We start from the raw sequence: 26,467 nt of genomic DNA, 5'->3' as shown, positions 1-26,467 counted from the left end.
ATACACTGTTACTATGTTAATGACACTTTTTTTTCCCCAAAGCAGGATGAATCTACTATCTGTGTCTTTATGTTTTTGAAATATAAGTGCACAGCTCTTATTTCATGACCACTATTCATAAACTAGCCATACAAATGGAAAAGTAGGTCTCTTTTTTTTAAGAAGCAGAGGAAGTAGAGGTAAAAGGTCTGGCAGCATCCAGCCTGTGCTCAAGTGCTAACTTAACCACTTACTAGACATATCATCTTGGGAAAGTTATTTAAGCTCTGCATCTTAACTTCCTTATCTGTGGAGTTGATATAAGGATAAAAGGAGTTAATAAAGTACTTAAAAGAGTTCCTGTATATGGTAAGTAATACATAACAGTTGACTACTATTATAAATGGTCATACAAAGGTACCAATGATACATTATTATATAAATATAAAGCAGTTCATGGGACCAGTTATAATATTATTCCATTTGTATAAAAAGAGCGAAGTATATAATAATATATCTATTTATATATATAAGATAAAAATATTTAAGATTATGCATAAAACTGTCAACATGATTACCCCAGGAATAATTTTCACTGGTCCTATTAAAGCCCCTTATGTAAGAAATCAATAAAAATATTTCACTTAAAAAAATACTTTTTGAAGTGGAAAAAATAAAAAGACAACGAAAATAGAGGAAAATAACAATACCCCCTGGTTTTCAGAAAGATGACAATAGTTATTAGTTTTTCCTGTTAATCCTGAGAAAAGAGTTTAGAGCTTTTAGAGAGCTAAATTCGCTATTAGAACAAGTAAATTATAGTAAACCCAAAGCTATAATTTCTTACTAAAGAGACATTATTTTCTCTGATTTCATGAAAAATATTCAAAAGGAAAAATAAAACACTTAAGTACCTTTAAAATTGCTAATAAATACACCTAAAGTTATTAAATGTAACAGAAAGGTGGCTGAAGCACAAACCAAAACAACCATATTTCCCCTTTATTTTACTGGGGCAAGGATGCCACATCACGCTTGAAACACCTTTGATGTCCAAGCTGTGTATGTTCTGCCTAATTTTTAAAGGAATAAGTTCTATAAATTTCTAAATTCTAAAGCAAAGTTTCCAAATGTTATTTAATATTGAATGGCAGCTTTTCTGAGAAGAAATATAGTGCCTTTTGGCAGATGTCATAAACTTTCTATGTCTCTATCTCCTCAGCGATAAAGTAGAGAAAATATCCTATGAGGTTTAAGTGAGAACTTGTAGTACTCATGCTGAACATGACAGCCTAAAAGGAATAATTAACCTGGTTATTAATATTATTTTATCAAATGTATAGACCATGCTTTCAGTACTTCACAAAAATACATTCTGGCTTGAGCTGAAGCTTTAGATTTAAAAATATTAGCTCTTAGCTATCACACATGCCATTTATGTCCAATATGTCTCTCTCAAATGTCACCAGTGATATACAAGATCCCAAATTTCTGACCTATGCTGATGACAGATCACCATCTATTGTGATGTCACCCAGTACTTTATGGTAATATTTCTTATGATATTTTTTCTGACTACAGTTTAAAGGGCACTTCCTGTCTATGGAGTAAAGCCTATCACATTATCAAAATATGTAACTGAAGGATTACAGTATGACTGCCTGTGATTTTATTTCTATATTGTTGCCGTAAATAGCAATGAGTAAATCTTCTAAATTATGCCGTAAGACTTCTTGTCTAAGAAGCAATATATTCTGCAATCTCATTGACAAAATTGTTAAACGACCATCCTTGCAGTTTTTGGGTCAGTGGGGATATCACTGTTATGAACCTAGGATTTACAGAACCCTGGCAAAAATTCTGAGGTATGTCGACTTGGATGGGTTTGACATACTACTCTCAGATTATATTGCATTTGTGGAAAAATCAGGATACCGTTTTGAACTAAATTTTAATCTTGAATTTACTGAAATATGTGTGAATACAATTCTGTACTGGGTTTTTGCCAGAAAAGGTAACCCTGACTTTGTGGAACTGCTTCTCAAGAAGACAAAGGACTATGTTCAAGACAGAAGTTGTAACCTGGCACTGATATGGAGGTAATAATCTCATGTTTTCACCATAAAAGGAGAAATTTTCTGTTTAGGAGATTATTTTACTTCTTTTTTTCTAAAATGAATATGCATAGTGGCTATATATGGATAAGGAATCCTGACTTGATTGCCCATTCATGTGTTTACTCCTTCATTCCTTCATTATTGATTCAATAATTCCCCCTCTACACACATTATTATGTACCAATAAATTTCTAGAGGTTCTGTGCTATATAAAGTTTACACGTTAGTGCTCAAGGTAATGGCATGTTCAACAACTTAGATTTCTCTAATTAGACAGACAATATTTTGGGTAATACTGCGATCTCTTCTTCTTGAGCATACCAATAACGTGTGTGTGTGTGTGTGTGTGTATGTATAAAATGACTTTCAAAGTATAATTCAGAATATACACATATATTCACTTAGAAATAGTTATTAAACATAATAATTCCCTTTTTGTATGTTAAACATTGATAAATTTAACTCCAAATTCTTCAAGAGTGAGCACAATGAAGTCAAATATCTGATTAAGTCTGTTCTAGAACAAAATTTTCACGTACTCTGAAATGTCAAGCTAGCTAATGAATACTACTGAGGATCTTTTGGATTAAATATTCAATGTACTCTTTGGGAAGTCATAATATAGATTCTAAAGTTACTTAGTTTGCAGTATCTCTAACTCTATGGTATTGGATAATAGTTTGATTAGAACCAATGTGCATTTGTTCACTCATTCAACAAATTATTTATATACCATCCTTACTATGTATAAGGTACTATACTAGCTAAGCACAATGACAGGAGCAAGAATGCTAAAAAACAAGACAGATAAGATCAGCTAAAGTCTAAACCAATTTAGATTCTGCCTGAAGTAGCTGTTCTCTTGTGCACCACTGTGATATTGGAGAACCACTAGATTGCTTTGCTTAATGATCACCCAAGTACACGAACTAATAGCTGCAGTCTGGAATATCAGTAAATAAAACTCCCAAATAGCACCTTGTGGTTGTTTTAAGGACCATTATATCTGTAACTTTTGCAAAGAGCAGCAGGTTCTAGTGTCACTAGCTGGACTAAGTAATGCCTACGTGTGTCCCTGGCAGGCCCAAGGAAAAGAAAAAATGGGGTAAAACAGAGGAAGAGAAGATACATTTTTATAACTTTTAAATGGGAAGCAAAAGGGGAAAACTGAAAGGAGTGGAAGGAAAACGAAATGAAGAGAAACACACAGTGGGATATAATACAGTGCCATTAACAACTGTCTTCAGTGACAGTTTTTTAAAAATCAAGAAATCTTGACTTAGATACATCCACACAGTAAAATACATTACTATCCAGTTCTATGGATGACAACAGCATCTGAATCTTTCAGAATCATAGAATCTTACTTAGATTCAAATGGGATCTATGAATTCATTAGCAAACTTCCACCCCGGGCAGCATCTCTATGTTGAACATCTCTGACTGATGCTAATATGGTCTCTACTTGAAGAATTCTAGCGGTTAATTACCTATTTTGTGAGGTAAACCATTCCTTTGCCCAGGGATCCTTCTGTTTCCCAGCTATGCCTGTTCCATTTCCTTCAAAGATTTTACCCAGTCCCGTGGCTTTAAATAGTATGTGTATGCCAATGACTCCCCAGTCTCTCTCTCCAGTCCTGACCTTTCCTCTGAGCCCCAGATTCCTTCTATATAAAGTTGTCTACTCAACATCTCCACAAAGCATCTCAAATTTAACAGGAATAAAACAGAATATTAATCTAACTCACTCTCTCCCTGTCAAACTGCTCCTTCTCCTGGATTCCCTACCTAATAGTCCCTTTTTTCTATCCTTCGCTCAAGACAGAAATCCAGGATTAATTCTTGATTCTTCTCTTTCTTTCATCAGCATATTAGCAAGTCCTTTTGACTTTGTCTCTAAAACACACCCCAATTACACTTTTCTTTCCTCTATTCTTAACCTAGATGAAGCCACATTCACCTCTTACCTGCACAACTGCTATAGACTATAAGAGTCTTTCATCTTCCACTCTTCACTCTCAACCCCTATAATCTATTCTTGACTCAGAAGCCTGAAAAGCCTTATAAAAATGTGAAATACATTATATCACCCAGGCTTAAAATCCTCCAAATCTTTCCCACTATAAGTGAAATAAAACTCAATACTACATAATCTGGTCTCTCACTATATCAACCAAATCCAATCTCGTGTCTTTCTTCCCCTTGAACACTACATTCCAGCCACCCAGACCTTTCTGTTTCTCGAATATTTTCAATTTTATTCCTGCCTGAAGGTCCTGTAATGACAATTACCTACAAGCAAAATAAGTCAGACTGAGAAAGATAAATAACATATGATTTCATTCACATGTGGAATCTCAAGAGCAAAATAAACGAATAAATAGAGAAAAAGCAGAAAGAGACCCATAAATACAGAGAAAAAACTGATGGATGCGGAGGGAAGGGGGTTAAGGGGATGGGTAAAATGAGTGAAGGGTAATGGGAGATAGAAGCCTCCAGTTATGGAATGAATAAGCACACGAATAAAAGGCACAGGATAGGGAATATAGTTAATGATACTGTAACAGCATTGTATGGTGACAGATGGTAGCTATACTTGTTAGCACAGCATAGTGTATAAACTTGTCAAGTCATTGGGTGGTACACCTGAAACTAATGAAACATTGTGTGCCAACTATACTCAAATTTTTAAAATTAAAATTAAGAAATAATAAAATAATAATAACTGGTCTCTCTACCTAGAAATCTCTTCACTCAGATCTTCCTGTAACTAGTTCCTTTTAATCAGGTGGAATACAGTATAAATGTCATCTTTTCAAAGAGGCCTTCTCTGGTCTCATCTAAAGAAGCCACTCATTCATTATCACAACACTATTTTAATTCTCTGCACAGCATCGATCACTATATGTTCATTTGCTGCTGTTTGTTTTTTTTTTTCCCCCCATTGGTTTGCTCACTATCCATTGTCATTAAAAGTAAGGTCCGTGAAGGGAAAAACCCTGATTACTTCCTCAACATTGGATCCTCAGTGTCTAGAACTATATAGATACATTGCAAGAGTTCAATCAAGATTTTGTTGAAATAGAAAGTGGATTTTTATGTAGCTTTATTAGATTCTTCTTACTCATCATGCACAGAAATCTGTCTCCATTTCTCCAATTCTGCCCCCAGAGCTATGGAGAACCTTTCAAATATTTGAACACAGCTATTATGTCCCCATAATGAATACCTTAAGTTTCCTATTATCTGCTGTTCTTTATTCTTACAGCAGCAGCATCTTTTGGTCACCATCTCTGGGATACACTCCAACATGATAATTTAGCCATTATAATAATGAAGTGTGTAAATAGATCCCTGGAGGAGAGGAGATAGAATTAATGAGGGAAAGGAACTTAAGTTTGTTCATTTTTACGACAAAACTGCAATAATAATCTAAATGCCACTGTATGACAGACCATAAGTTGTTAAAGAGAGATGATACCATTCAGCTAAAATAACAATAACCATTTACTAAGCACTTTCTTAAGTGCCAAACATTGTGTTGTTTTGGGGGAATACAAAGCCAAATAGCCAAATAGCCATATTTCCTGATTTTGGAAAGTTCACAGACTAGTAAGTGAACCATAAAAATTATTTATATTATATAAATGCAAAATTAGAAGCATGTGCACATAGAACAGAGAAAGAAGTTAACACTATTGGAAAGGAGCAGACACCTAAGAAAGCTCTCAGAACAGAAGATGTCTTAAATTGATTTTTAAAAGATGAAATGAAATTTTCTCTCCCTTTAGCTCCTGAAGTAATCTAGGCAGAGGCAGATGACTAAAACCAAAGGAGATAGAAACAACATGTTGCATCCAGTGATTACCAGAATTGTCTATAATAATAATTGTCTAGATAATTCTGCAATTGCTAAAAAGTAAGATAGGAAATTGGGTAGTAGTTAAAGATGAAGCCTAGAAGTGAAATCTTGAAATACTTAGTAGGCCATGCTAAGCAATTTAAAATTTACACCATAAGTGATGCCTAACCAGTGAAAGTCAGATTTGTAGTATGAAAAGACTCATCGGCTCCCATTTGAAGATTACACTGGAGAGGGAGGCTGGGACTAGAAGCAAGGAGACCAGTCAGTAGACAGCTCAAACACTCCAGGTACATTAGCAAGTCCAGAACTTCCACAGAAAAAGGGTGATGGAAAAATTTTTATTGAAAAGAGGTAGGTGACTGGAGAAGTTGCTTGAAATTGAATTTGCATAGTAGGCACTCCTTGCTAACTTAGCTTCCATGTATATCTATAAGAGTTTTAAGAGAAAGAACTAATTCTTCTCTGCCACCATCTTCTCCTACTTCTGACTATTCTTTGATAGCACTACTGTTCAGGTAAGACATAATGAGAACTTAAACTAAATAGCAGGGCGCCTGGGTGGCTCAGTGGGTTAAACGTCTGCCTTCAGCTCAGGTCATGGTCTCAGGGTCCTGGGATTGAGCCCCGCATTGGATTCTCTACTCAGCAGGGAGCCTGCTTCCTCTTCTCTCTCTACCTGTCTCTGCGTACTTGTGATCTCTGTCTGTCAAATAAATAAATAAAAATCTTTTTAAAAAAACTAAATAACAATAGGAGAAGGAAGAGATATTATTAAATAGAATAACAAAACAGTGAGTGATTAGAAGCAGAGCATAAGAGAAAGTTAATTTCAAATTTCTAAATTTTAAGACTGATTGGTAGTTATATTAGGTTCCTCTTGTTGTAACAAATTGCCACAAACTTAGTGGCTTGAAATGATAGAGATGTATTATTTTTTAGTTCTGGAAGTCAGAAGTCCAAAATGAAGTATTGGGCTAAAATCAAGATGTCAGCAGGCCTGGCTCTTTCTAGAGCCTGTATGGGAGAATGGGTTTCCTTACCAGCTTCTGGAGGCTTCCTGCATTCCTTATTTCATGACCTCTTCCTCATCTTCGAAGCCAGCATTGTAGAGTCATAGCTCCTTCACTGACCCTAATTCTATTTTTCTCTGACACATCATATAAGGGTCCTTGTGATTATACTGGGTCCACCTGCATAATCTCCCATTTCAACATCATTACCTTTATTAATTACATATACAAAATCCCTTTTGCAAATTTGAGAGGCCATTATCCAGCCTACCACAATGGTCATGCCACAAATCTATCAAGATTGTTATGAAGCACCTAAAAATTCAGTTTGGGACATAAGAGTTTACACTGCCTAAGGGATAGCCATGTACAGTAGATACCTAGATACCATCATCCTTGATGTGTCTTTCTCTTACATTCCCATCTTATCTGTCAGGATATCTGTTGTTTCTACCTTCAAACAATATACAGAATCCAACCATCTCTACTGTTATTGCCTTGTACTAAGTAATTTTCTTCCTCCTATCCCATAACAAATTCTCAGCAGAGGTAAGATCACAATGCTTTTCCTATTCAAAATCTCCAATGGCTTCTCCATTCCATTTAGAGTAAAAGATGGAAGTCTTTTCAGTGATCTACAAGGATCTACATGATGTGGCCTCCCATTATCTTTGTCCTTGTTTCTTGCTGCTCCTTGCCCTTTTCACTCTCTCAGCCACAATGGCTCCCTCACTCTTCTCTTTCACCACTCCAGGAACACTCCTGCTTTAGGATCCTTAAATATCCAAATAGCTAACTTCTTCATCTCCTTCTTCTTTACTTAGTCCTTCTTGACGCAGTCCCTGCCTCCTCCCGCTTCGCCTCTCCTGTGTTGTCAGGGGCTTCCCCTGGCCTCGCTCCCCTTCCAAAACTCAAGATTTTAAAAAAGCCATTCTTTCAAGTCTCCGTCAAATGCCCCTTCCTCCAGGAAGCCCGCCCAGTCACCAGCTGTGCCAAACCTTTCCTTACTCACTATGTAACATTTTGGTGCCTTCTCTGGCCCTTTCACACTTGATGTTTCAGAGTTATTCTTGCCCTTATGACTTTGCCATCTTGAGTTCCCAGGGGGGCCATGGATAGCATCTGAGTCTCTGCCCCAGACCCCCTCCCCAACAAGCACTTGCCAGAAGAATAAGCAAGGAATAAGCTGTAGTCTGATTTACACTTCCCCAGAGCTAAAGACCAGGCATTAAAGGTTAGGGACTTTTTTTTTAAAGATTTTATTTATTTCAGTAATGTCCTCTCCTATAATCCTATTTAAAATTGGAAAATGCCCTCATATACACCCCTAGCATTTCCATACTTCTTATACTGCTCTACTTTTTCTTTTTTTTTTTTTTTTAGCAAATCTTCTAACATATTATAAAATTTGCTTTTTTTTTCCTATTTTCATTCTGTGCTGTTTTCCCTTGCTAAAATTTGAACAGCCATCTTTGTTATGTTCATTCATATATCCCAAGTACCTTAAAACAGAGCCTGGTATACAGTATGCATTCAATAAATATTTGTTGAATAAATTAATAGACAGTAATGGAAGTTATGGTCATGGATGAAATTGCCTGAGAACAGTAAGTCAAAAGAAAATTAGTCAAAAGGCCAAATCTTCTCTACTTAGATGTTAAGGGCAGAGAAAGAGAAACCAGTAAAAGATGGCTGAAAAGGAACAGCCAAAGAGGTAGGTGGATAACAGAGAAAATAGCCTTACTAAGTTAGCATAAAACATGGTTCCAAGAAAGTCAACTGTCTTAAATATCAGAAATAAAATTATAGAGAAGCATCCCTTAAATTTGGTGGCTAAAAATTAAAAGGGGAGTAGAAAAAAATAGAAATAATTAGTACAGCTATAAAACTGAATCATTCTCTGCATGTCTATATGGAAATATTATGCCCCAATTCATAAGCATATATGACAGGTTTTCAGATACAGAGGGTTCAGTTCATTAACTTCACATTTAAAAACTAATTCTTGCTGTGCTTGCCTTACTCCATCCATATAAGTACCATTATAATTAACTGTCAGTACAGATTAAGCAAATTTTGGTTTACAGTAACATGCTCTTTAAACATGAGGATTAATCATGTCATTTGGGTACAGATTAGACTTTTAAATCTCATTTTAAGCCTATTTGACTTTTAGTTATGGTTTTCAACATTTTTGGTCCAAAATTACTTCTAAATATAGTATCAATCTTAATATTTTAAAATCAACTAATACCCCCAAATCTTACGAAGGACCATTTGTGGTATCTTTATCCCCCAAGTCTCCTGAATGCCTATACTTAACAATATTCTTAGTCAAATATCTTAAGAGTGAACAAGATCAGAGGTGGTTCAAGACAGTAGTATAGAAGAATCCTGAACTCACCTCCTCCAATGCATACAACAAATCTGTATAAGACCCCCCCAAAATTAGCTGAACAGATCATCCAGAGCAAAATATTGAAAGACTGGTGTCCCTGGGTGGTTCAGTTGGTTAAGCACCCATCTCTTGATTTTGGTTCAGGTTATGATCTCCAAGTTGTGAGATCAGAGCCCTGCATTGGGCTCCATGCTAGGCCTGGATCCTGCTTATGATTCTCTCCCTCCCTCATCCTCTGCCCCTCTCCAGCCTCACTCAAAAAATCAAATTAAAAAAAATTAACAAGCCATATTAAATGGGTAGGGGATGCAAAGATGTGGTCTTGCCAAAAACCACACCCCTGGCACAAACAGAAGGAGCTGAGAGTGATCTCACAAATACAGAGCTTCTTGCTGAGAAGCAAGGGTTTTGTACCCCACATCAGCCACTCCAACCCTTGGGACCTGCACTGGAGAGATAAGCCCCCAAAACACCTGGCTTTAAAACCAACAGGACTTACATTCAGAAAAAATAGTGCTATAGGAAATGGAGACCCCACTCTAAGAGGATTTGCAAGAAAACACATTCACTTTGGGACCAAGTACAAAAGCAGCAGATTGAAAAGTGTTTAGACCATATGTGAAAGAGAATCATTGCTAACCTTGAGGTATCTGCTGGAGGGACAGATCCTTTTGAGACTTTCCAGTAACAAGGCACCAGTGGACATCTTTTCAGCATTCTCCCTCTACTTTGCTAGTGCTGGCATGATACGTACCATTTTTGCACTACCCCTCCACCTTAATGCTTACAAGAAACTTACTTCATATGTAAGGACACACACAGACTGAAAGTAAAGTGATAGAAGAAGATGCTTCATGCAAATGGAAACCCCCTACCCTGAAAAGCTACAGTAGTTACACTTACACCAGATAAAACAGACTTTAAAATAAAGACTGTGGGGTACCTGGGTGGCTCAGTGGATTTATGTCTTTGGCTCAGGTCATGGCCTCAGATCCTGGGATCGAGCCCCACATTGGGCTCCTTGCTCAGCAGAGAGCCTGCTTCTCTCTCTCCCTCCCTCTCCCTCTGTCTGCCTCTATGCTTACTTGTAATCTCTATCTCTCTGTCAAATAAATAAATAAAATCTTTAAAAAAATAGACTGTAATAAAAGACAAAAAATGGGTATTATATAAAAATAAAAGTCAATACAATAATAAGATATAACACTTGTAAATATTTATGCACCCAACATAGAACCATCTAAATATATAAAGCAAGTATTAACAGACTTAAAGGGAGAAATTGACAACAATAAAACAATAGAAAGGGGCTTTAATATGTTACTTACATCAATGGATTAATACTTCAGGCAGAAAATCAGTAAGAAAATATTAACCTTAGTGGATACATTAGACCAGATGGACTTATTATATATAATATGTGGAACACTACATATAAAAACAGCAAAGTATACATTCTTCTCAAGTGCACACTGAATATTCTCCAGGACAGATTATATGTCAGACCACAAAACAACTCACAATAAATCCAAGACTGAAATCATATCAACTATCTTTTCCAAACACAATAGTATGACACTAGAAATGAATAAGAATAATACTAGAAAATTACAAATGCCTGCGTGTCTCAGTTGGTTAAGTGTCTGCCTTTGGCTCAGGTCATGATCCCGGGGGGTCGGGGATAGAGCCTCCCATCAGGCCCCCTGCTCAGCCAGGAGTCTGCTTCTCCTTCCACCCTTCCCCCTGCTTGTGCTCCCTCTTCCTCTCAATTAAATAAATAAATAAATAAATAAATAAATAAAATCTTTAAAACAAACAAACAAAAGAAACTACACTGAAAGGAGCTAGAAAAACAAATGAAGCTCAGTTAGTAGAAAGAATGAAATAAGATCAGAGCAGAAATAAATGAAATACAAACAAAAGATCAAATAGAAGAGATCAATGAGATTAAGAACTGATTCTCTGAAAAGATAAAACTAACAAGCCTTTAACCAGAGTCATCAAGAAAGAGTCCAAATAAAATCAGAAATGAAAGAAAAATTACAACTGATACCAAAAAAATACAAAAGGATCATTACAGACAATTATAAACAATTATACACCAAAAATTCAACAACCTAAAAGAAATAAGTTCCCAGAAACATACAATCCTCCAAGACTGATCTGTGAAGAAATACAAAGTCTGAATAAACCAATTACTAGTAAAGAGATTGAATCAGTAATAATCAAAAACTCTCCAACAAACAAAAGTCCAGGCCCAGACAGCTTCACTCGTGAGTTTTACCAAATATTCAAGAAGACTTAATACCCATCCTTATCAAACCCTTCCAAAAACTGAAAAGGAGGGAACACTTCCAAACTCATTTTATAAGGCCATAATTACCCTAATGGCAAATCCAGATGTGGACACTGCAAAAAATAACTAAAATAAAATTACAGGCTAATATCCTAAGTGAACATGTATGCAAAAATCCTCAACAAAGTATTAGGAAGCCAAATTCAGCAATACATCAAAAGGATCATACACCATGATAGGATTTATTACAGGGATGTAAGGATAGCTTAATACCTGCAAATCAATCAACATAATATAGCACATTTAAAAAATGAAGGATAAAAATATTATGATCTTTTTAATAGATGAAGATAATGTATTTGACAAAATTCAACATCCATTTATGATAAAAACCATCAATTGAAGGGTATAGATGAAAGGTACCTCACATCAAAAATACTATATATGACAAACCCACAACTAACAATATAACCACTACTTTAAGATCAGGAACAACACAAGGATGCCCACTCTCACCACTTTTATTCAAAATAGTATTAGAAGTCTTAGACAAAGCAATTAGTCAAATAAAATATAAATTGAAATAAATTGAAAAATAAAATAAAATACATCCAAATTGGAAAACTGTCACTATATACAGATGACATTATTTTATATATAGAAAGTTCTAAAGACTCCATCAAAATAGTTAAATAAATTCAGGAAAGTTGCAGGCTAAAAAAATCAATATACAAAAATCTGTTGTGTTTTTATATACTAACAATGAAATATTGGCAAAATAAATGAAGAAAACAATCTCATTTATAACTGCATCAAAAAGAATAAAATACCTAAAATAAATTTAACCAAGGGGGTGATAGATCTGTACTCTGAAAACTATAAGACACTGATGAAAGAAATTGAAGAAGACACAAATGGAAAGATATTTTGTCCTCATGGATTAAAAGAATCATTTTTTAATAATTTTTAAATTTTGTTAATAAACATATAATGTACTATTAGACCCAGGGGTACAGGTCTGTGAATCACCAGGTTTACATACTTCACAGCACTCACCATAGCACATACCCTCCCCAATGTCCATAACCCCACCACCCTCTCCTTCCCCCCTGCCCCCCGGTAACCCTCAGTTTGTTTTGTGACATTAAGAGTCTCTTATGGTTTGTCTCCCTCCTGATCCCATCTTGTTTCATTTATTCTTTTCTTACCCCCCAAACCCCCCACGTTACATCTCCACTTCCTCATATCAGGGAGATCATAGGAGAATTGTCTTTCTCTGACTAACTTATTTCGCTGAGCATAATACCCTCTAGTTCCATCCACGTTGTCACAAATGGCAAGATTTCATTTCTTTTGATGGCTGCATAGTATTCCATTGTATGTATATACCTCTTCTTCTTTATCCATTCATCTGTTGATGGACATTTAGGTTCTTTCCATAGTTTGGCTATTGTGGACATTGCTGCTATAAACATTCAGGTGCACGTGCCTCTTCAGATCACTTCATTTGTATCTTTAGGGTAAATACCCAGTAGTGCAACTACTGGGTCATAAGGTAGCTCTATTTTCAACATTTTGAGGGACCTCCATGCTGTTTTCCAGAGAGGTTGCACCAGCTTGCATTCCCACCAACACTGTAGGAGGGTTCCCCTTTCTCCTCATCCTCGCCAGCATAAAAGAATCATTATTAAAATGTCCATATCACCCAAGCAATCTACAGACTCAATGCAATCTCTATCAAAATTTGAATGGCATTTTCCACAGAAATAGAACAATCCTAAAATTTGTGTTGAAACAGAAAAGATCTTGAATAACAAAAGCAGTCTTGACAAAGAAGAACAAAGCTGGAGGCATCACGCTCCCAGATTTCAAACTATATTAAAAAGATAGTAATCACAACAGTATGACATAAAAACAGACACACAGATCAATGGAACAAAATTGAGAGCCCAGAAATAAACTCATGCATATATGGTTAATTAGTATTATTTTTTAAAAAGACAAGAATAGGGGCACCTGGGTGGCTCAGTGGTTTAAGCCTCTGCTTTCCGCTCAGGTCATGATCTCAGGGTCCTGGGATCGATCCCCACATCATCGGGCTCTCTGCTCAGCGGAGAGCCTGCTCCCCCCCTCTCTCTGCCTGCCTCTCTGCCTACTTGTGATCTCTCTCTATCAAATAAATAAATAAAAATTGTTAAAAAAATAAAAAAGACAAGAATATACAATGGGGAAAGGATAGTCTCTTCAGTAAGTGATGTTGGGAAAACTGGTCAGATGCAAAAGAATGAAACTAGACCACTATCTTGTACCACACACCAAAATTAACCTAAATTGATTAGAGACGTGAATGCAAGACAGAAACCATGAAACTCCTAGAAGAAAACATAGGCAGTAAGCTCCCTGACATTGTTCTTGGCAGTATTTTTTGGATCTGACTCCAAAGAAATGGCAACAAAAGCAAAAATAAACTAAAAAGTTCCTGCACAGTAAAGGAAACCATCAACAGAATGAAAAGGCAAGGTACTGAATGGGAAAAAAATATTTGCAAATGATATATCTAATAAGGGGCTAATACCCAAAATACATATAAAGAACTCATCAGCTCAATAAAAACATCCTATTAAAAAATTGGCAGAGGATCTGAATGGATATTTTTCAAAAGATCTCTAGATGGCTAACAGGCATGTAAAGATGTTTCAAGGGTGCCCTGGATGGCTTGTTTGTGAGTTCAAGCCCCACATTGGGCTCCATGCCCAGCATGGAACCTACTTTAAAAATTATTTAAAAATTAAAAATTTAGAAAAGGGGACACTTAGGTGGCTCTGTTGGTTAAGCATTCAACTTTTGATTTTGGTTCAGGTCATGATCTCAGGGTTGTGAGATGGAGCCTGCTAAGATATTCTCATCCTCTTCCTTTGCCTCTTCCCCCTCTATACTCTCTCTCTAAAAAAAAATTAACAAAATTTAAAAAAGTAAAAAAAAAAAAAAAGAAAAGATGCTAAACATCAGTAATCAAGGAAATGCAAATCAAAACCACAAGATATCATTTCACATCTGTCAGGATGGCTGTTATAAAAAAGACAAAAAAATAGGGATGCCAGCCTGGCTCAGTGGGTTAAGCCTCTGCCTTCAGCTCAGGTTGTGATTTTAGGGTCCTGGCATTGAGCCCTGCATCGGGCTCTCTGCTCAGCTGGGAGCCTGCTTCCCCCTCTCTCTCTGCCTACTTGTGATCTCTCTCTGTGTCAAATAAATAAAATCTTAAAAAAAAAACAAAACCAAGTTGTGTCAATGGTATAAAGAAAAGGAAACCCCGTATGCAATATTGGTGAGAATGCAAATTGGTGCAACCACGATGGAAAACAATACGGAATTTCTTTGAAAGATTAAAAACAGAACTGCCATATGATCCAGCAATTCTACTTCTAAGTACTTATCTGAAAAAAACAATAATGTTAATATAAAAATACATGCACCCCACTGTTCACTACAGCATTATCTACAATCGTCAACATATGGAAACAACCTAATGTCCAGCAATGGAAGAATGGATAAAGAAGATGTGATTTTATACACATACACACAGTGTATATACATATTTCAGACATGAAAAAAGAATGAAGCTCTGCCATTTGTGACAACAGGGAATGATCTTGAGAGTATTATTCTAAGTGGACTAAGTCACAGAACGACAAATAACATGGTTTCACTTACATATGGAATCTAAAAAACAAAACAAACAAGCAAAAAACTCATAGACACAGAGAAAATATGGTTGCCAGAGTGAAGGTGGGTTGAGCCTAAGTCAAATGGATAAGAGGGGTCAAGAAGTACCAACTTCCAGTTGTCAAACAAATAACTCATAGTAATGTAATTTACAGCATGATTTATATAGTCAATAATATTTTATTGCATGTTTGAAAGGTGCTGAGAGTAGATCTTGAAAGTTCTCAACACAAGAAAAATTTTTTTCCTAACTTTTTATGAGGACAGATGGTAATGAGACTTACATTAATCACTTCACAATGTATATAAATATTGAATCATTATGTTGCAGACCTGAAACTAATATAATGTTATGTCAGTTATACTTCAATAAAAAGACATATCTGATTTAAAAAAAAGAACAAGCAAGATGAATAAATTAGATTGCCCTTGAAAAATTTAAATGATCGCACTTCACTAACAGTCTTGTTAGGTCCAAAAGCCACAGAATAAATTTAATTATGTATATATATTTTTTTTTCTGGAAATAGTAAAAAAATCAACAAATACTTGAGTGTCTGCTCTGGGCTAAGCATTATTCCAGGCATTTAGGGATATAATAGTAGATTAAACAGACGAAAATTGTTGTCCTTGTGGAGCTTAAATTTTTTTTAAAGCATGTTTGGAGTTTTAATTTTAATTGCACATATTGCTTACCCATTTATTTTGAAGATAAGAAAATGAAAGATTAGAGACTTTAAGTTGTCCAAAATGGTATGGGCTTACTAGAACATTGTACAAAGTATCATGAGAAAAGAAAGATCAGGTCAAAAGCAGTCTTTTATTGAAGTCTTATATGATGAGCAAGACTTGCCAGAACTGAAAAGACAGGGAAAGGACATATACAAATGAAAAACTGTGAAAAAGTTGGAAGCAATGTGGTTTGGGAAAGTGAATACCAATAAGCAGGACAGGGAATGCAGAAGGAGAAGTAGTTTAGGAGTTCAATTTGGGATATATATTGGAAGGATGTATGAAAAAGATGAGATGTCTGGGGAAATACTGATCTGGAGATTATTCCAACAGAGAATGTATATATTTATACACAGAATTTAGAAAGATATATATAGTAACACCGGCAGAGTTACAACAAAAACTAAACTTCTTAATTTCTAAGATGCTACTCTTTACTACACCACCTTTTTTTTTTTTTTAATCACTAAATCTTGGCATTTCAACCCTCAATGAAGCTTTGGAGATAAACTAGTTGGTCTAAGGATTTTCAAACTGTTCTCTTTGGAGCTTCTGATAAGGGAATGAATCACTACAGGGGAGGCTTTTAGGACTTCTAAATACACTTCAACAGAGAACATATATAATACAAAACATTCTTTTTATATAGGTAGTTCAACAGTCCTCCAATGCTGCTATATGCTTGTAAATGAGACATTACTTCTAACTTTTTTTTATTGACAAAAACCTACTAACCCTTCAAATCTTAGCTCCAAGATAACCTCTGAACAATGGTTATTCCAGGTAGAGTTAAGTGTTCTCTTTAGTGCTTCTACAGTACACCAAGCATGTTTCTATCATAGCAATTATAATTTTGTACTGTATTATTGAATTATTTGTCCATTACATTTACTAGACTATAATAAGCATTGCCACTTCCAGTCGGCGAGGAGAGAAGAATTAGGCACAAACAAGTCAGCCGCAAAAGACTGGGAGCAGGGGACAACAGTCGAAAAGGACTGCTGCCCCGAGCAACTCCACAGTCTCACTTTTATTGGATAGAAAACAATAGCCAACAGAAGGATTGATGAAGGTCAAACATTAATCCTGTCTTACAGACAAGCAAGAAGGAAGATAAAGTTTATAGTTAACTAAGCACATTCAAAGGACTCATCTAACTAACAATGAGCACTTCTGGGAAGAGAAAGCGATAACGAAAAAGTGAAGCAGGCGGTTTTCGTTCCACCCTGAGCTGACCGGGCGTTCCAGGCTGCCTGGCTTCTGTGAAGGGGCGGCCTTCTGCCCTGAGCAAGCCGGGCACCCCCAGCTGCCCAGCTTCACGGTCGTACATCGTCCTTCTCCCCAAAGACCTGTTGTCAGTATATGTATTTCTTAAGGCCATATCTAAATGTGCTTGGCAACTAGTAAAATCTCCAGGGGTTACAGTTTAAGTAACAAATTGTTCCGAGGGGCAGCAGCAAAGCATCTTGATAGAAAGGACTGTATCCTTCATCTCTCTGTATCTAGTACTCAGTACACTCTGTGCAAGCAAGTGCTCAATTAATTAATTAATCAGCAAATGAAAACACAAATGCATAAAGAAACTAAGACTCATAGAGGCTGACTAACCCAACATCACAGAGCAAGTTAGGAAAAACCAAACCTCGAATCTAGAACCCCTAAGTCTCCATTGTTTGTAGCATTATACTGTGTTGCCTCCCTCATTAATTAAATATATGCAATCTTAAAATTCCTCTTTTTGAATAATGCTCTCCTTGTTCTCCTAGTTGTCCAAAACCAGTATTTATAGTTTGTATCATGTTCTACAAAACATTAGTATTTTATTAGACCAATCAAGAGAATTCCAGAAACAAAGGATTATGAATAAAACTTCCCTTTCTTTAGCACTGAAAGACATTTTTATTTGGCCAAATCAAGACTTGATAATATAAAACCCCTGTGGTTGGTTATACCATGTCCTATCTACATATAGAGACCAATTCATTAGCAAACATATCTATTTCAATTGAAAGGACTACATAAAATTAGAAAAAAATAAAATTTTCATTGCTTAAACCTAAAAATACCAACTCTAACTTTATTTAAGTGAAAAAAATAAGATTACATTAGTTGCACTTATTCCTTTCTCATCTAATTTCCAAACTCAATTCATGACTGACCAAGAAGAAAACAAATAAAAAGGTATCAAAATGGTCACATAACTATTCTACTAATAAAGTGAAATTTAAAAGAGCCTTTTTACCTTTTCTGTTTTAAATTTTCCAGAGCTACCTCAGTTTTATAATACTGGTTCTGATAACAATAAGATTTCTCCAGTGAGAAGCATACTTGCTATTAGTAAAAGTAAATTGAGAAAGTCAATTACCATATGGTTTTACTTATTTGTGGAACAAAAGGAATAGGATGGAGGACATTAGGAGAAAGGATAAATGAAGCGGGGAGAAATCAGAGGGGAAGACGAATCATGAGAGACTATGGACTCTGGGAAACAAACGAAGGGTTTTAGAAGGGAGATGGGGTAGGGGGATGAGTGAGCCTGATGGGTATTCAGGAGGGCACGGATTGCATGGAGCACTGGGTGTTGTATGCAAATAATGAATCGTGTAGCACTACATCAAAAAATAATGATGTACTGTATGGTGACTAACATAACATGACAAAAAATTTCTGGAAAAAAAAGTAAAAGTAAACTTTCCATACATCTAAATCTTTGTTTGTTTTTACAAGTGCAAAGTTTAAATGTGTAATAGGAATTTTCTTATTTTTTTTAAGTTTCAGTTTGGTCTAGATTCATAGAATAGAAAAATCTTTTTAAGATATACATAAAGGTAAAGTTACATTAAAAGTCATTTAAAACATTTAATAATTAAGATAATACTATTATGTCCCCATTACTATTAAGACAAAGTGCTTACCACAATTCTTAATTCTGTATTCAGTGAAGCTTTCATTTGTTTGATTTACAGAACTTTCACACCAGTATATTGCCCAAGTCCACTAAGTGGCATCACACCTCTACTCTATGTAGCTCAGACAAGACAATCTAATATCTTGAAAATACTCCTGCAATATGGAATCTTAGAAAGAGAAAAAAACCCCATCAACATTGTGATAACAATATTGCTCTACCCTTCAAGAGTGAGAATAATGGTTGATCATGAATTGGTAGACATCCAGGAAGATGCCAAAACATGTTTAGTGCTATGTTCCAGAGTGCTTGCTGCCATTTCAATCAGGGAAATAGAGGTAAGCAAAATAGTTCTTTGGGTTTGGGCTCAAATATTGATCAATAATTTTAAGATAAAATTGTGAAACAAGATTGAATTTGGTTTTTTATCTATGAATTATATCCAGTGAAAAATTAAAAATCAAGTGTAGGCTTACAAATTAAAACAGGTAAAATCTAAATTATGTTGAACATTAGTCCTTTATTTTATGACTTTGTCTTCTAAATATTTAGAAGGTTATAGTTTTTTTAAGTAGTAATTAAGTAGATGTATGTCATTATTATATTCTAATTACACAACAGTGTTTATTAGGATTTCTATGTCTTAAGAACATCATAAACTAAAAATTTAACAAGATTCTTTACAGAATATTTGAAAATGAGTTACATTTCTCCTCACAAATATAATCACATGCCAGGAAATAAAAATATAAAGGCTTAAAATATTTGTGCGATTAAAAGTATCTATCCCTCAGGGCACCTGCGTGGCTCAGTCAGTTAAGCGTCTGCCTTTGGCTTAGGTCATGATCCCAGAGTCCTGGAATCGAGCCGCGCATCGGGCTCTCTGCTCAGCAAAGGCCTGCTTCTGCCTTTCCCACTCCCCCTTCTGTGAGCAGAGACTATTTCTTATACCCTAGCAATGAGCTAAATGCTTGGTGCTAAGGTGCTAAGGCAAATACCAGATATTCTTCGAATAGCTAAATATGAAATAAATAATAAACTTATATATCATTTAAGCAAAAGTACCATATAGTCTATAGATTACAGGTTCTACCGGAGAAGTATCTCTATAATATAGAAATGTCTGTATTCTTTATTCTTAAATCAACTTAATTAACATTCAGCTTCTAGAATTAAATCTTTAAAAGGGTATCGTAACTAAAACTTGAAAATTTATCTTTTCATATAGATAGGTTCCTATCAAGACTTCTCACAGTTTAGCAGTATGAAATTTTGTTTTACAATGTTTTTAATCACCTGGGAGGACTTTTAAGATTTATGTTGTTGTACCCAACCTCAGACAAATCAAAATTTCTGGAGTAAAACCTCAGCATTTGTATATTTTAAAGTCCCCTGGATAATTCTGGTGTATAGCCAACTTGACAACACTACTCTGGAAGGAGAAGCTGATAAAACAAAGTGCGTGATCTGTCTAAAATGAAAAACATTAGATTCGTAGTTGTAAGAAATAATGTTTTTCCTTAGACATATTTAAAATTTATGTATCACTGTGAGAATAAAAGGGGAATAAAAACACTTGGCTCGTTAAAAAGCTTTGTAAAAAAATATTATAAGGGTTATATAAATTTAAGACCTATTTTGTGAATTTAAATACAAAATAAAAATGCTAATAATTTGGACTAACCAGTGATTAGTTTTACAAAATTAAAATATTTCCCCTTTCTTCAGACGCAGCTAAGTTTAGGAAGACGTCCAATTATTTCTAATTGGCTGGACTACATTCCTTCAACAAGATACAAAGATCCATGCGAACTATTACATCTTTGCAGAATAACCATCAGGGCTCAACTACTGACCAACAATATGCTCCCAAATGGAATATTTTCACTTTTAATACCGGTTCGCCTACAGAACTACCTGAATTTAGAAAGTTAATATACATCTTTGTCCTGAGTTAAGGATACTCACCATTGTATGGTTTAGAAGTTAATAAACTATTAACTTCATGCAAATTTTCATTGCATTGGATATTTCATTAGAAAATATAATTTCAGGGGTGCCTGTGTAGCACAGTCATTTAAGTGTCTGAATCTTGGTTTTAGCTCAGGTCTTGATCTCAGGGTCATGAGATTGAGCCCTGCATTGGACTCCACGCTCAGCAGGAGTCTGCTTGAGATTCTCTCTCCCTCTCTCTCTGGTCCTCCCCCTCATGCTCTCTCCCTAAAATTAATAAGTAAATCTTAAAGTATATATATAATTTCAAATGACACCCTAAATGAATCCATTTTAAATCAATATATGACTCTGCCCATTACCTTTCTGAGACAAATTATGAGATTTTTGTTATATTTGAGATTTACCATTTTACTCTGCTCTTAAAAGTTGTTTTGTGTTAGAGCATAATTGTTACCTGTGGAAATTTTGGTCGTACTGATGTTCTGAAGTTCCTTTTATTTATATGTTCTAAGCTAGGTAAATATTATTTTACATTGTATATTCCTATTAACAAGTATTTATTGAATTCTTTTGCAAATAAAATATTGTGCTTGGTGGTAAGGAATAGCCAAGGAAATTAAGATGCAATCCCTTCCCCAAGAAGGGGAAGAATTAGTCAACTAAAGGGTGGGGGTCAGTAGTAAAAGGACAGAAATGGATAATATTTGGAACTAATTAGGCCCCAAAACAATATGGAGCTTTAGTGTTTTGGTGTGTGATACTTCTAAATACTAGATCAGTAGTGCTTTTTAAGTTGAGATATCATTGACATATATATTACTTTCCAATATATATACATATATTGAATCATAACATGATTCAATATATGTATATATTGCAAGATGATCAGCACAATAAGTCTAGTTAACATCCATCAACATACATAGTTAAAATATTTTTCTTGTGATGAGAACACTTAAAATCTAATTTCAGCCACTTTCAAATATGCAACACAGTATTATTAACTATAGTCACCATGCTGTGCATTACATCCCCAGAACTTATTTATTTTATAACTGGAAATTTGTACCTGTTTACTGCCTTTACCCATTTCACCTATGCCTAAACTATATGGATTTTGATACAAAGAAAGCAAGGAACAGTTTTGATCCAACATAACATCAAAATGAAAATATTAATTATATCTGTATGTTTAGTTGCAAAGAAATTTATTATCTTAAAAAATAAAATTTATTCTACTGCAATCTTTTAGCTCTTTTCGAGTTGTAGGGTACTAGACTTCTCTACATAACAAGGTGGTCAAGCAATACCCAAAATTTTCCACAATTTTCCACAGGTGTCTCACTTTTCTGTCTGTCTTTTGAGTAGAGGCACTGTCTTATATTTGACTACCTTTTTAAGGATGTTTGTATAATGAACAGCCTTGCAAGACAGAGATAGTGTCTCCCTTTGAGCAGTGGCAAGTTTCTTCAGGGCCCAATATAATAAAGCTTATGTCTTCCTCTGAAAGAAAAGTCAAGCAGGTTTGCTATAAGCTCATTATAATAAAAGGGTTCCCCTAGCTTTGGGTTCCTCAGCTATAGTGTAAATCCACTGCGTACATATCTAACTGGACCACTCCATGTCTTAGAGGATGGGGATATCTGAAATCAACACAAACATGAAACTCACACTGCATGATGTGCCATTAGTAAGAAAGTCTTTTGTTTCTGACCCAAGAATCTTCTGTCTTCTGACAGCACACATTGAACTGTGGTATGCTAAACTGCTAGTTTGCAAGTAAGGTAAAAATCCCAGACCCTTCACAGGTTTTTTTTTTTTTTTTCCTTTTAATTGAGGTATAACTGACATACATTATTTTAGTTTCAGGTATACAACATAGTTATTCAACATTTGCATGTATTGCAAAATGATCACCACAATAAGTCTAGTTAAAATTCATCACCATACATAGTTCCACCTTCACAGTTCTTGACAATAAAATCTGTTTCTCACCCATTGCTGTCTATTCTAGGATCAATTTTGGTAGATTATGGCACTTAGTAGCCATTTTCACTCTCTACTTGCATTCTGGGGACTATTCAAAACTTTGACAATTTATACGAAATGGGTTTTCATTCTGGTCCTATATTAAGATAAACAATTGTGTGATTTAAATTTCTAAATAATAGGATGGAAATAGCAAAGCAGCAATATAACTAGATCATTTACTTTTCCTTTCCTTCCATTTTCACTCCTGTGAGGTAGAAATGCATTATAGAATTGAATTCATATATTTAACTAAAGTATATTTAATTACAATTGAGCATATTTTAAGCTCATAAATAAGCATGTAGGAAGTCCATACTACACACAATTTATTGACATTTGAATATTTTTTAACACTAGCATATAAGATAGTGATATAATTTGCTTAAAAAGGTCAGAATGATGGGATGCCTGGGTGGCTCAGTCATTAAGTGTCTGCCTTTGGCTCAGGTCACAATCCCAGGGTCCTGGAATTGAGCTCCCTGCTCCGTGGGAAGCCTGTTCTCCCTCTCCCACTCCCCGTTTGTGTTCCCTCTCTTGCTATGTCTCTGTCAAATAATTAAATAAAAGTCTTTTTTAAAAAGTCAGAATAGTTTTTGTTTGCTAAAAAATTAGCAGAACAGCTTTAAAATTAAAAAATGCATTACTCACTATATACATATAATAAAAGGAATGGCTAAAATTAAAAAAAAACAAACTGATAATACCAAGTGTTAGAGAACATGTGGAACATTCTCAGCCATGGCTGATGGGAATGCAAAATTTAAGAACCACTTTAGAAAACAGTTTGGCAAATTCTTATGAAGTTAAACACTTACTTACAAGATGACAAAGCCATTCTACTCCTATTTAACCTAGGTAAATTAAAACTTAATATGCAAAAATCTATACAAGAATGTTTATAGCAGCTCCATTCTTAATCACCAAAAATGGAACCCCAATTGTCTTTCAAAGAGTGTATGGGTAAACTAAGGCACATACAAACAATCAAACAGTCAGCAATAAAAGGACACAACAACATGGACAAATTCTACAAAGTATTACGCTGAGTAAAAGAAGCCAGTTTCAAAAGATCCCATGCTATATGATACCTTTTATTGAACATTATGGAAAAAAACAAAACTATAGGGATGGAATGCTTAATTTCCAGTGATTCCTGGGTTAAAGTTAGGGGTCAGGGATGGATTTCACAACAAAGGGACAGTACTAAGGGAATGATGTGAAGGGGAAGGAACTGTTGGGTGAACAAACTGATTGTCCTAGTGGTTCCCTGAATCCAAAAATGTGCTAAATTCATAAAATTTTACATCAAAAAAGAGTTAATTGTATTATATGCAAATTTTAAAACAAACAAATGCACTACTTCCTAAGCATGAGTATAAGCTGCCTTTTTCTTCTATTCCCACATACCTTAACCCTAGACTTGAAAAATACTACTTTATGTGAAGAGAAAGATGGAACAGATTAAAAAAATGGCTTTGAGGTGGAAATTAAAGGAGTTTTTTATAGCATAATGAACATTTATCTTAAAAGGCTGGATTATGAGATAATGATCTATGATTTTAGAGAAAAGCAAAGCAAAAAGGTACTGAAGAGGAGACCAAGTAGATCTTAAAATTAAAGAATGGATTATCTCTCTAGTATTCATTTCTATTCTATAGTGCCATAGCATAATAATTATATCTTCATTTAATTTGCTTTTTTGTGTTTTGGCTACACACAAAACAACTGAAGAAAAAAATTTAATTTTAAGAAGATATAAACCTATTTTTATTTCAGTATTCTAAACTAAAACAAAAGGAATTAATCAGTTGGCTACAGTTTCTGCATCAAAAGTTCTAAATCATGAAAAATTTCTTAAAAGTCTGGTAGAATCTAATATTAGGTCTAAACCTAAAGGGAAATTAATATATTTAAGGAAATGATATTCTGCATATTTAATACTTTGCTCTTATCTCTGCTTGCCTGTTTTTCTCCCACTGCATACTCCCCTTCTGCCTTTTATTGCTTCTTCCCTTTTCTTCCTAATCTGCCACGCCCTTTTCATCCTCAGTCCCTTTTAAAAATTTGGGGCAAACCTAAGTCATCAAACTGCTTTTAGGAATGACTACATACAATATAATTCATTTTAAAGACTGTGAATTAAGGGGCGCCTGGGTGGCTCAGTTAGTTAAGCGACTGCCTTGGGCTCAGGTCATGATCCTGGAGCCCTGGGATCAAGTCCCACATCAGACTCCCTGCTTAGCAGGGAGTCTGCATCTCCCGCTGATCTCTCTCCTCTCGTGCTTGCTCTCTCTCTGTCTCTTAAATAAATAAATAAAATCATTAAAAAAAAAAAGACTGAATTAAAACATGGTTAATGGTCAAATTCAGATATTGTGGTACTCTCTAAAACATGACAATAGGGAATATAAGTAGTCTAATGGGATGTTTAACAAGTATCAAATTAATATATGAACACCAATTTACATTCACATTTCAAAACATATGTCATTTAAATAAAACTTTTTCAATATATCTAATTAGAATTTAATAAAGTAAAAAATATTAGATTTTATAAAATACAAATACATTAACAAAAAAATAGGGCCCTAACCAGTATGTGAATATATTTTTTTTGCCAAATTAGTAAGAAATCTGCAGCTTATTGAATGTATGCCCTGAGTTCCAGATACTTAATTGTCCAAGAAAAGAATAACTTCCCTACTTTGGGCCTTTGTGCTAAGATTATATAAATAAGTCATCTAATGCGATGGAATTGTAGAAATAAGGTATTTGAGAAGACAATAGCCCTGCTCTTACAGTTATTTTATGAAACAAGAATGACCTTCAGGTAAGCTCTGAAATGATGGTGTAAGCCACATGCCTATGGAAAAACAGTTCTATAAAATGCTCCTTGAGGCAAATGAATCAATATTACCTTTTTGCTGCTTTGGTTACTCACCTAATGAAGATGGCCAAAACTGAAACTTGGAAAAGAGGTTGGTGAGTAGAAAATGCAATGCCTTATATTTGGAAAACTGAAAGGGTGAGTGATGGCAACTCCCCCTTCCAAAAACATTCTCTGCATTACAAAATATCTATTTGTTTATTTTCACCCTTTAGAACTATACTCAATGTCAAAAAAAAAAAAACTTTAAAACTTCCAATATCATTTTAACAAACCCCGTAAGTATCCAGTGTTGGAATTTGGGGGTACTAATTAAGCAATTATTGAGCCATAGGGTCTTATTACTTCAAAAGAGAGTGTAAAATAACTCATCTAAGTTTCCAGACTAGAAAAAAGAAAAAGGTGGTTTTTTCTTTTCCAAAAACTAAGGCATTTACAATAACATTTTAAACCATAACTTGGTATAAATACACTTAAGAATTAATAACATGAATTTTCATAAATGAGAAAAACTGTAATGTTATACTGACATTTTTCTAACATAAAAAATCCTTTCAATGGTTTT

At 34.8% G+C, this 26,467-nt stretch overlaps 1 protein-coding gene across 1 annotated transcript; it reads left to right on the top strand.

Moving 5' to 3' along the window:
- Nucleotides 1-1,677: 1,677 nt before the first annotated feature.
- Nucleotides 1,678-20,963, top strand: ASB17 (ankyrin repeat and SOCS box containing 17). Its single transcript, XM_059376882.1, has 3 exons — nt 1,678-2,078; nt 19,087-19,366; nt 20,757-20,963. The coding sequence occupies exons 1-3, from the start codon at nt 1,678-1,680 to the stop codon at nt 20,961-20,963; spliced, it is 888 nt and encodes a 295-aa protein (XP_059232865.1).
- The last annotated feature ends 5,504 nt before the right edge of the window (nt 20,964-26,467 follow it).

This window comes from Mustela nigripes, chromosome 14 (genome assembly GCF_022355385.1).
Source record: "Mustela nigripes isolate SB6536 chromosome 14, MUSNIG.SB6536, whole genome shotgun sequence".
NCBI classification, from domain to species: Eukaryota; Metazoa; Chordata; class Mammalia; order Carnivora; family Mustelidae; genus Mustela; species Mustela nigripes.
Note: the sequence above shows the minus strand (reverse complement) of the source record. Positions and strands in the feature narration are given on the sequence as shown.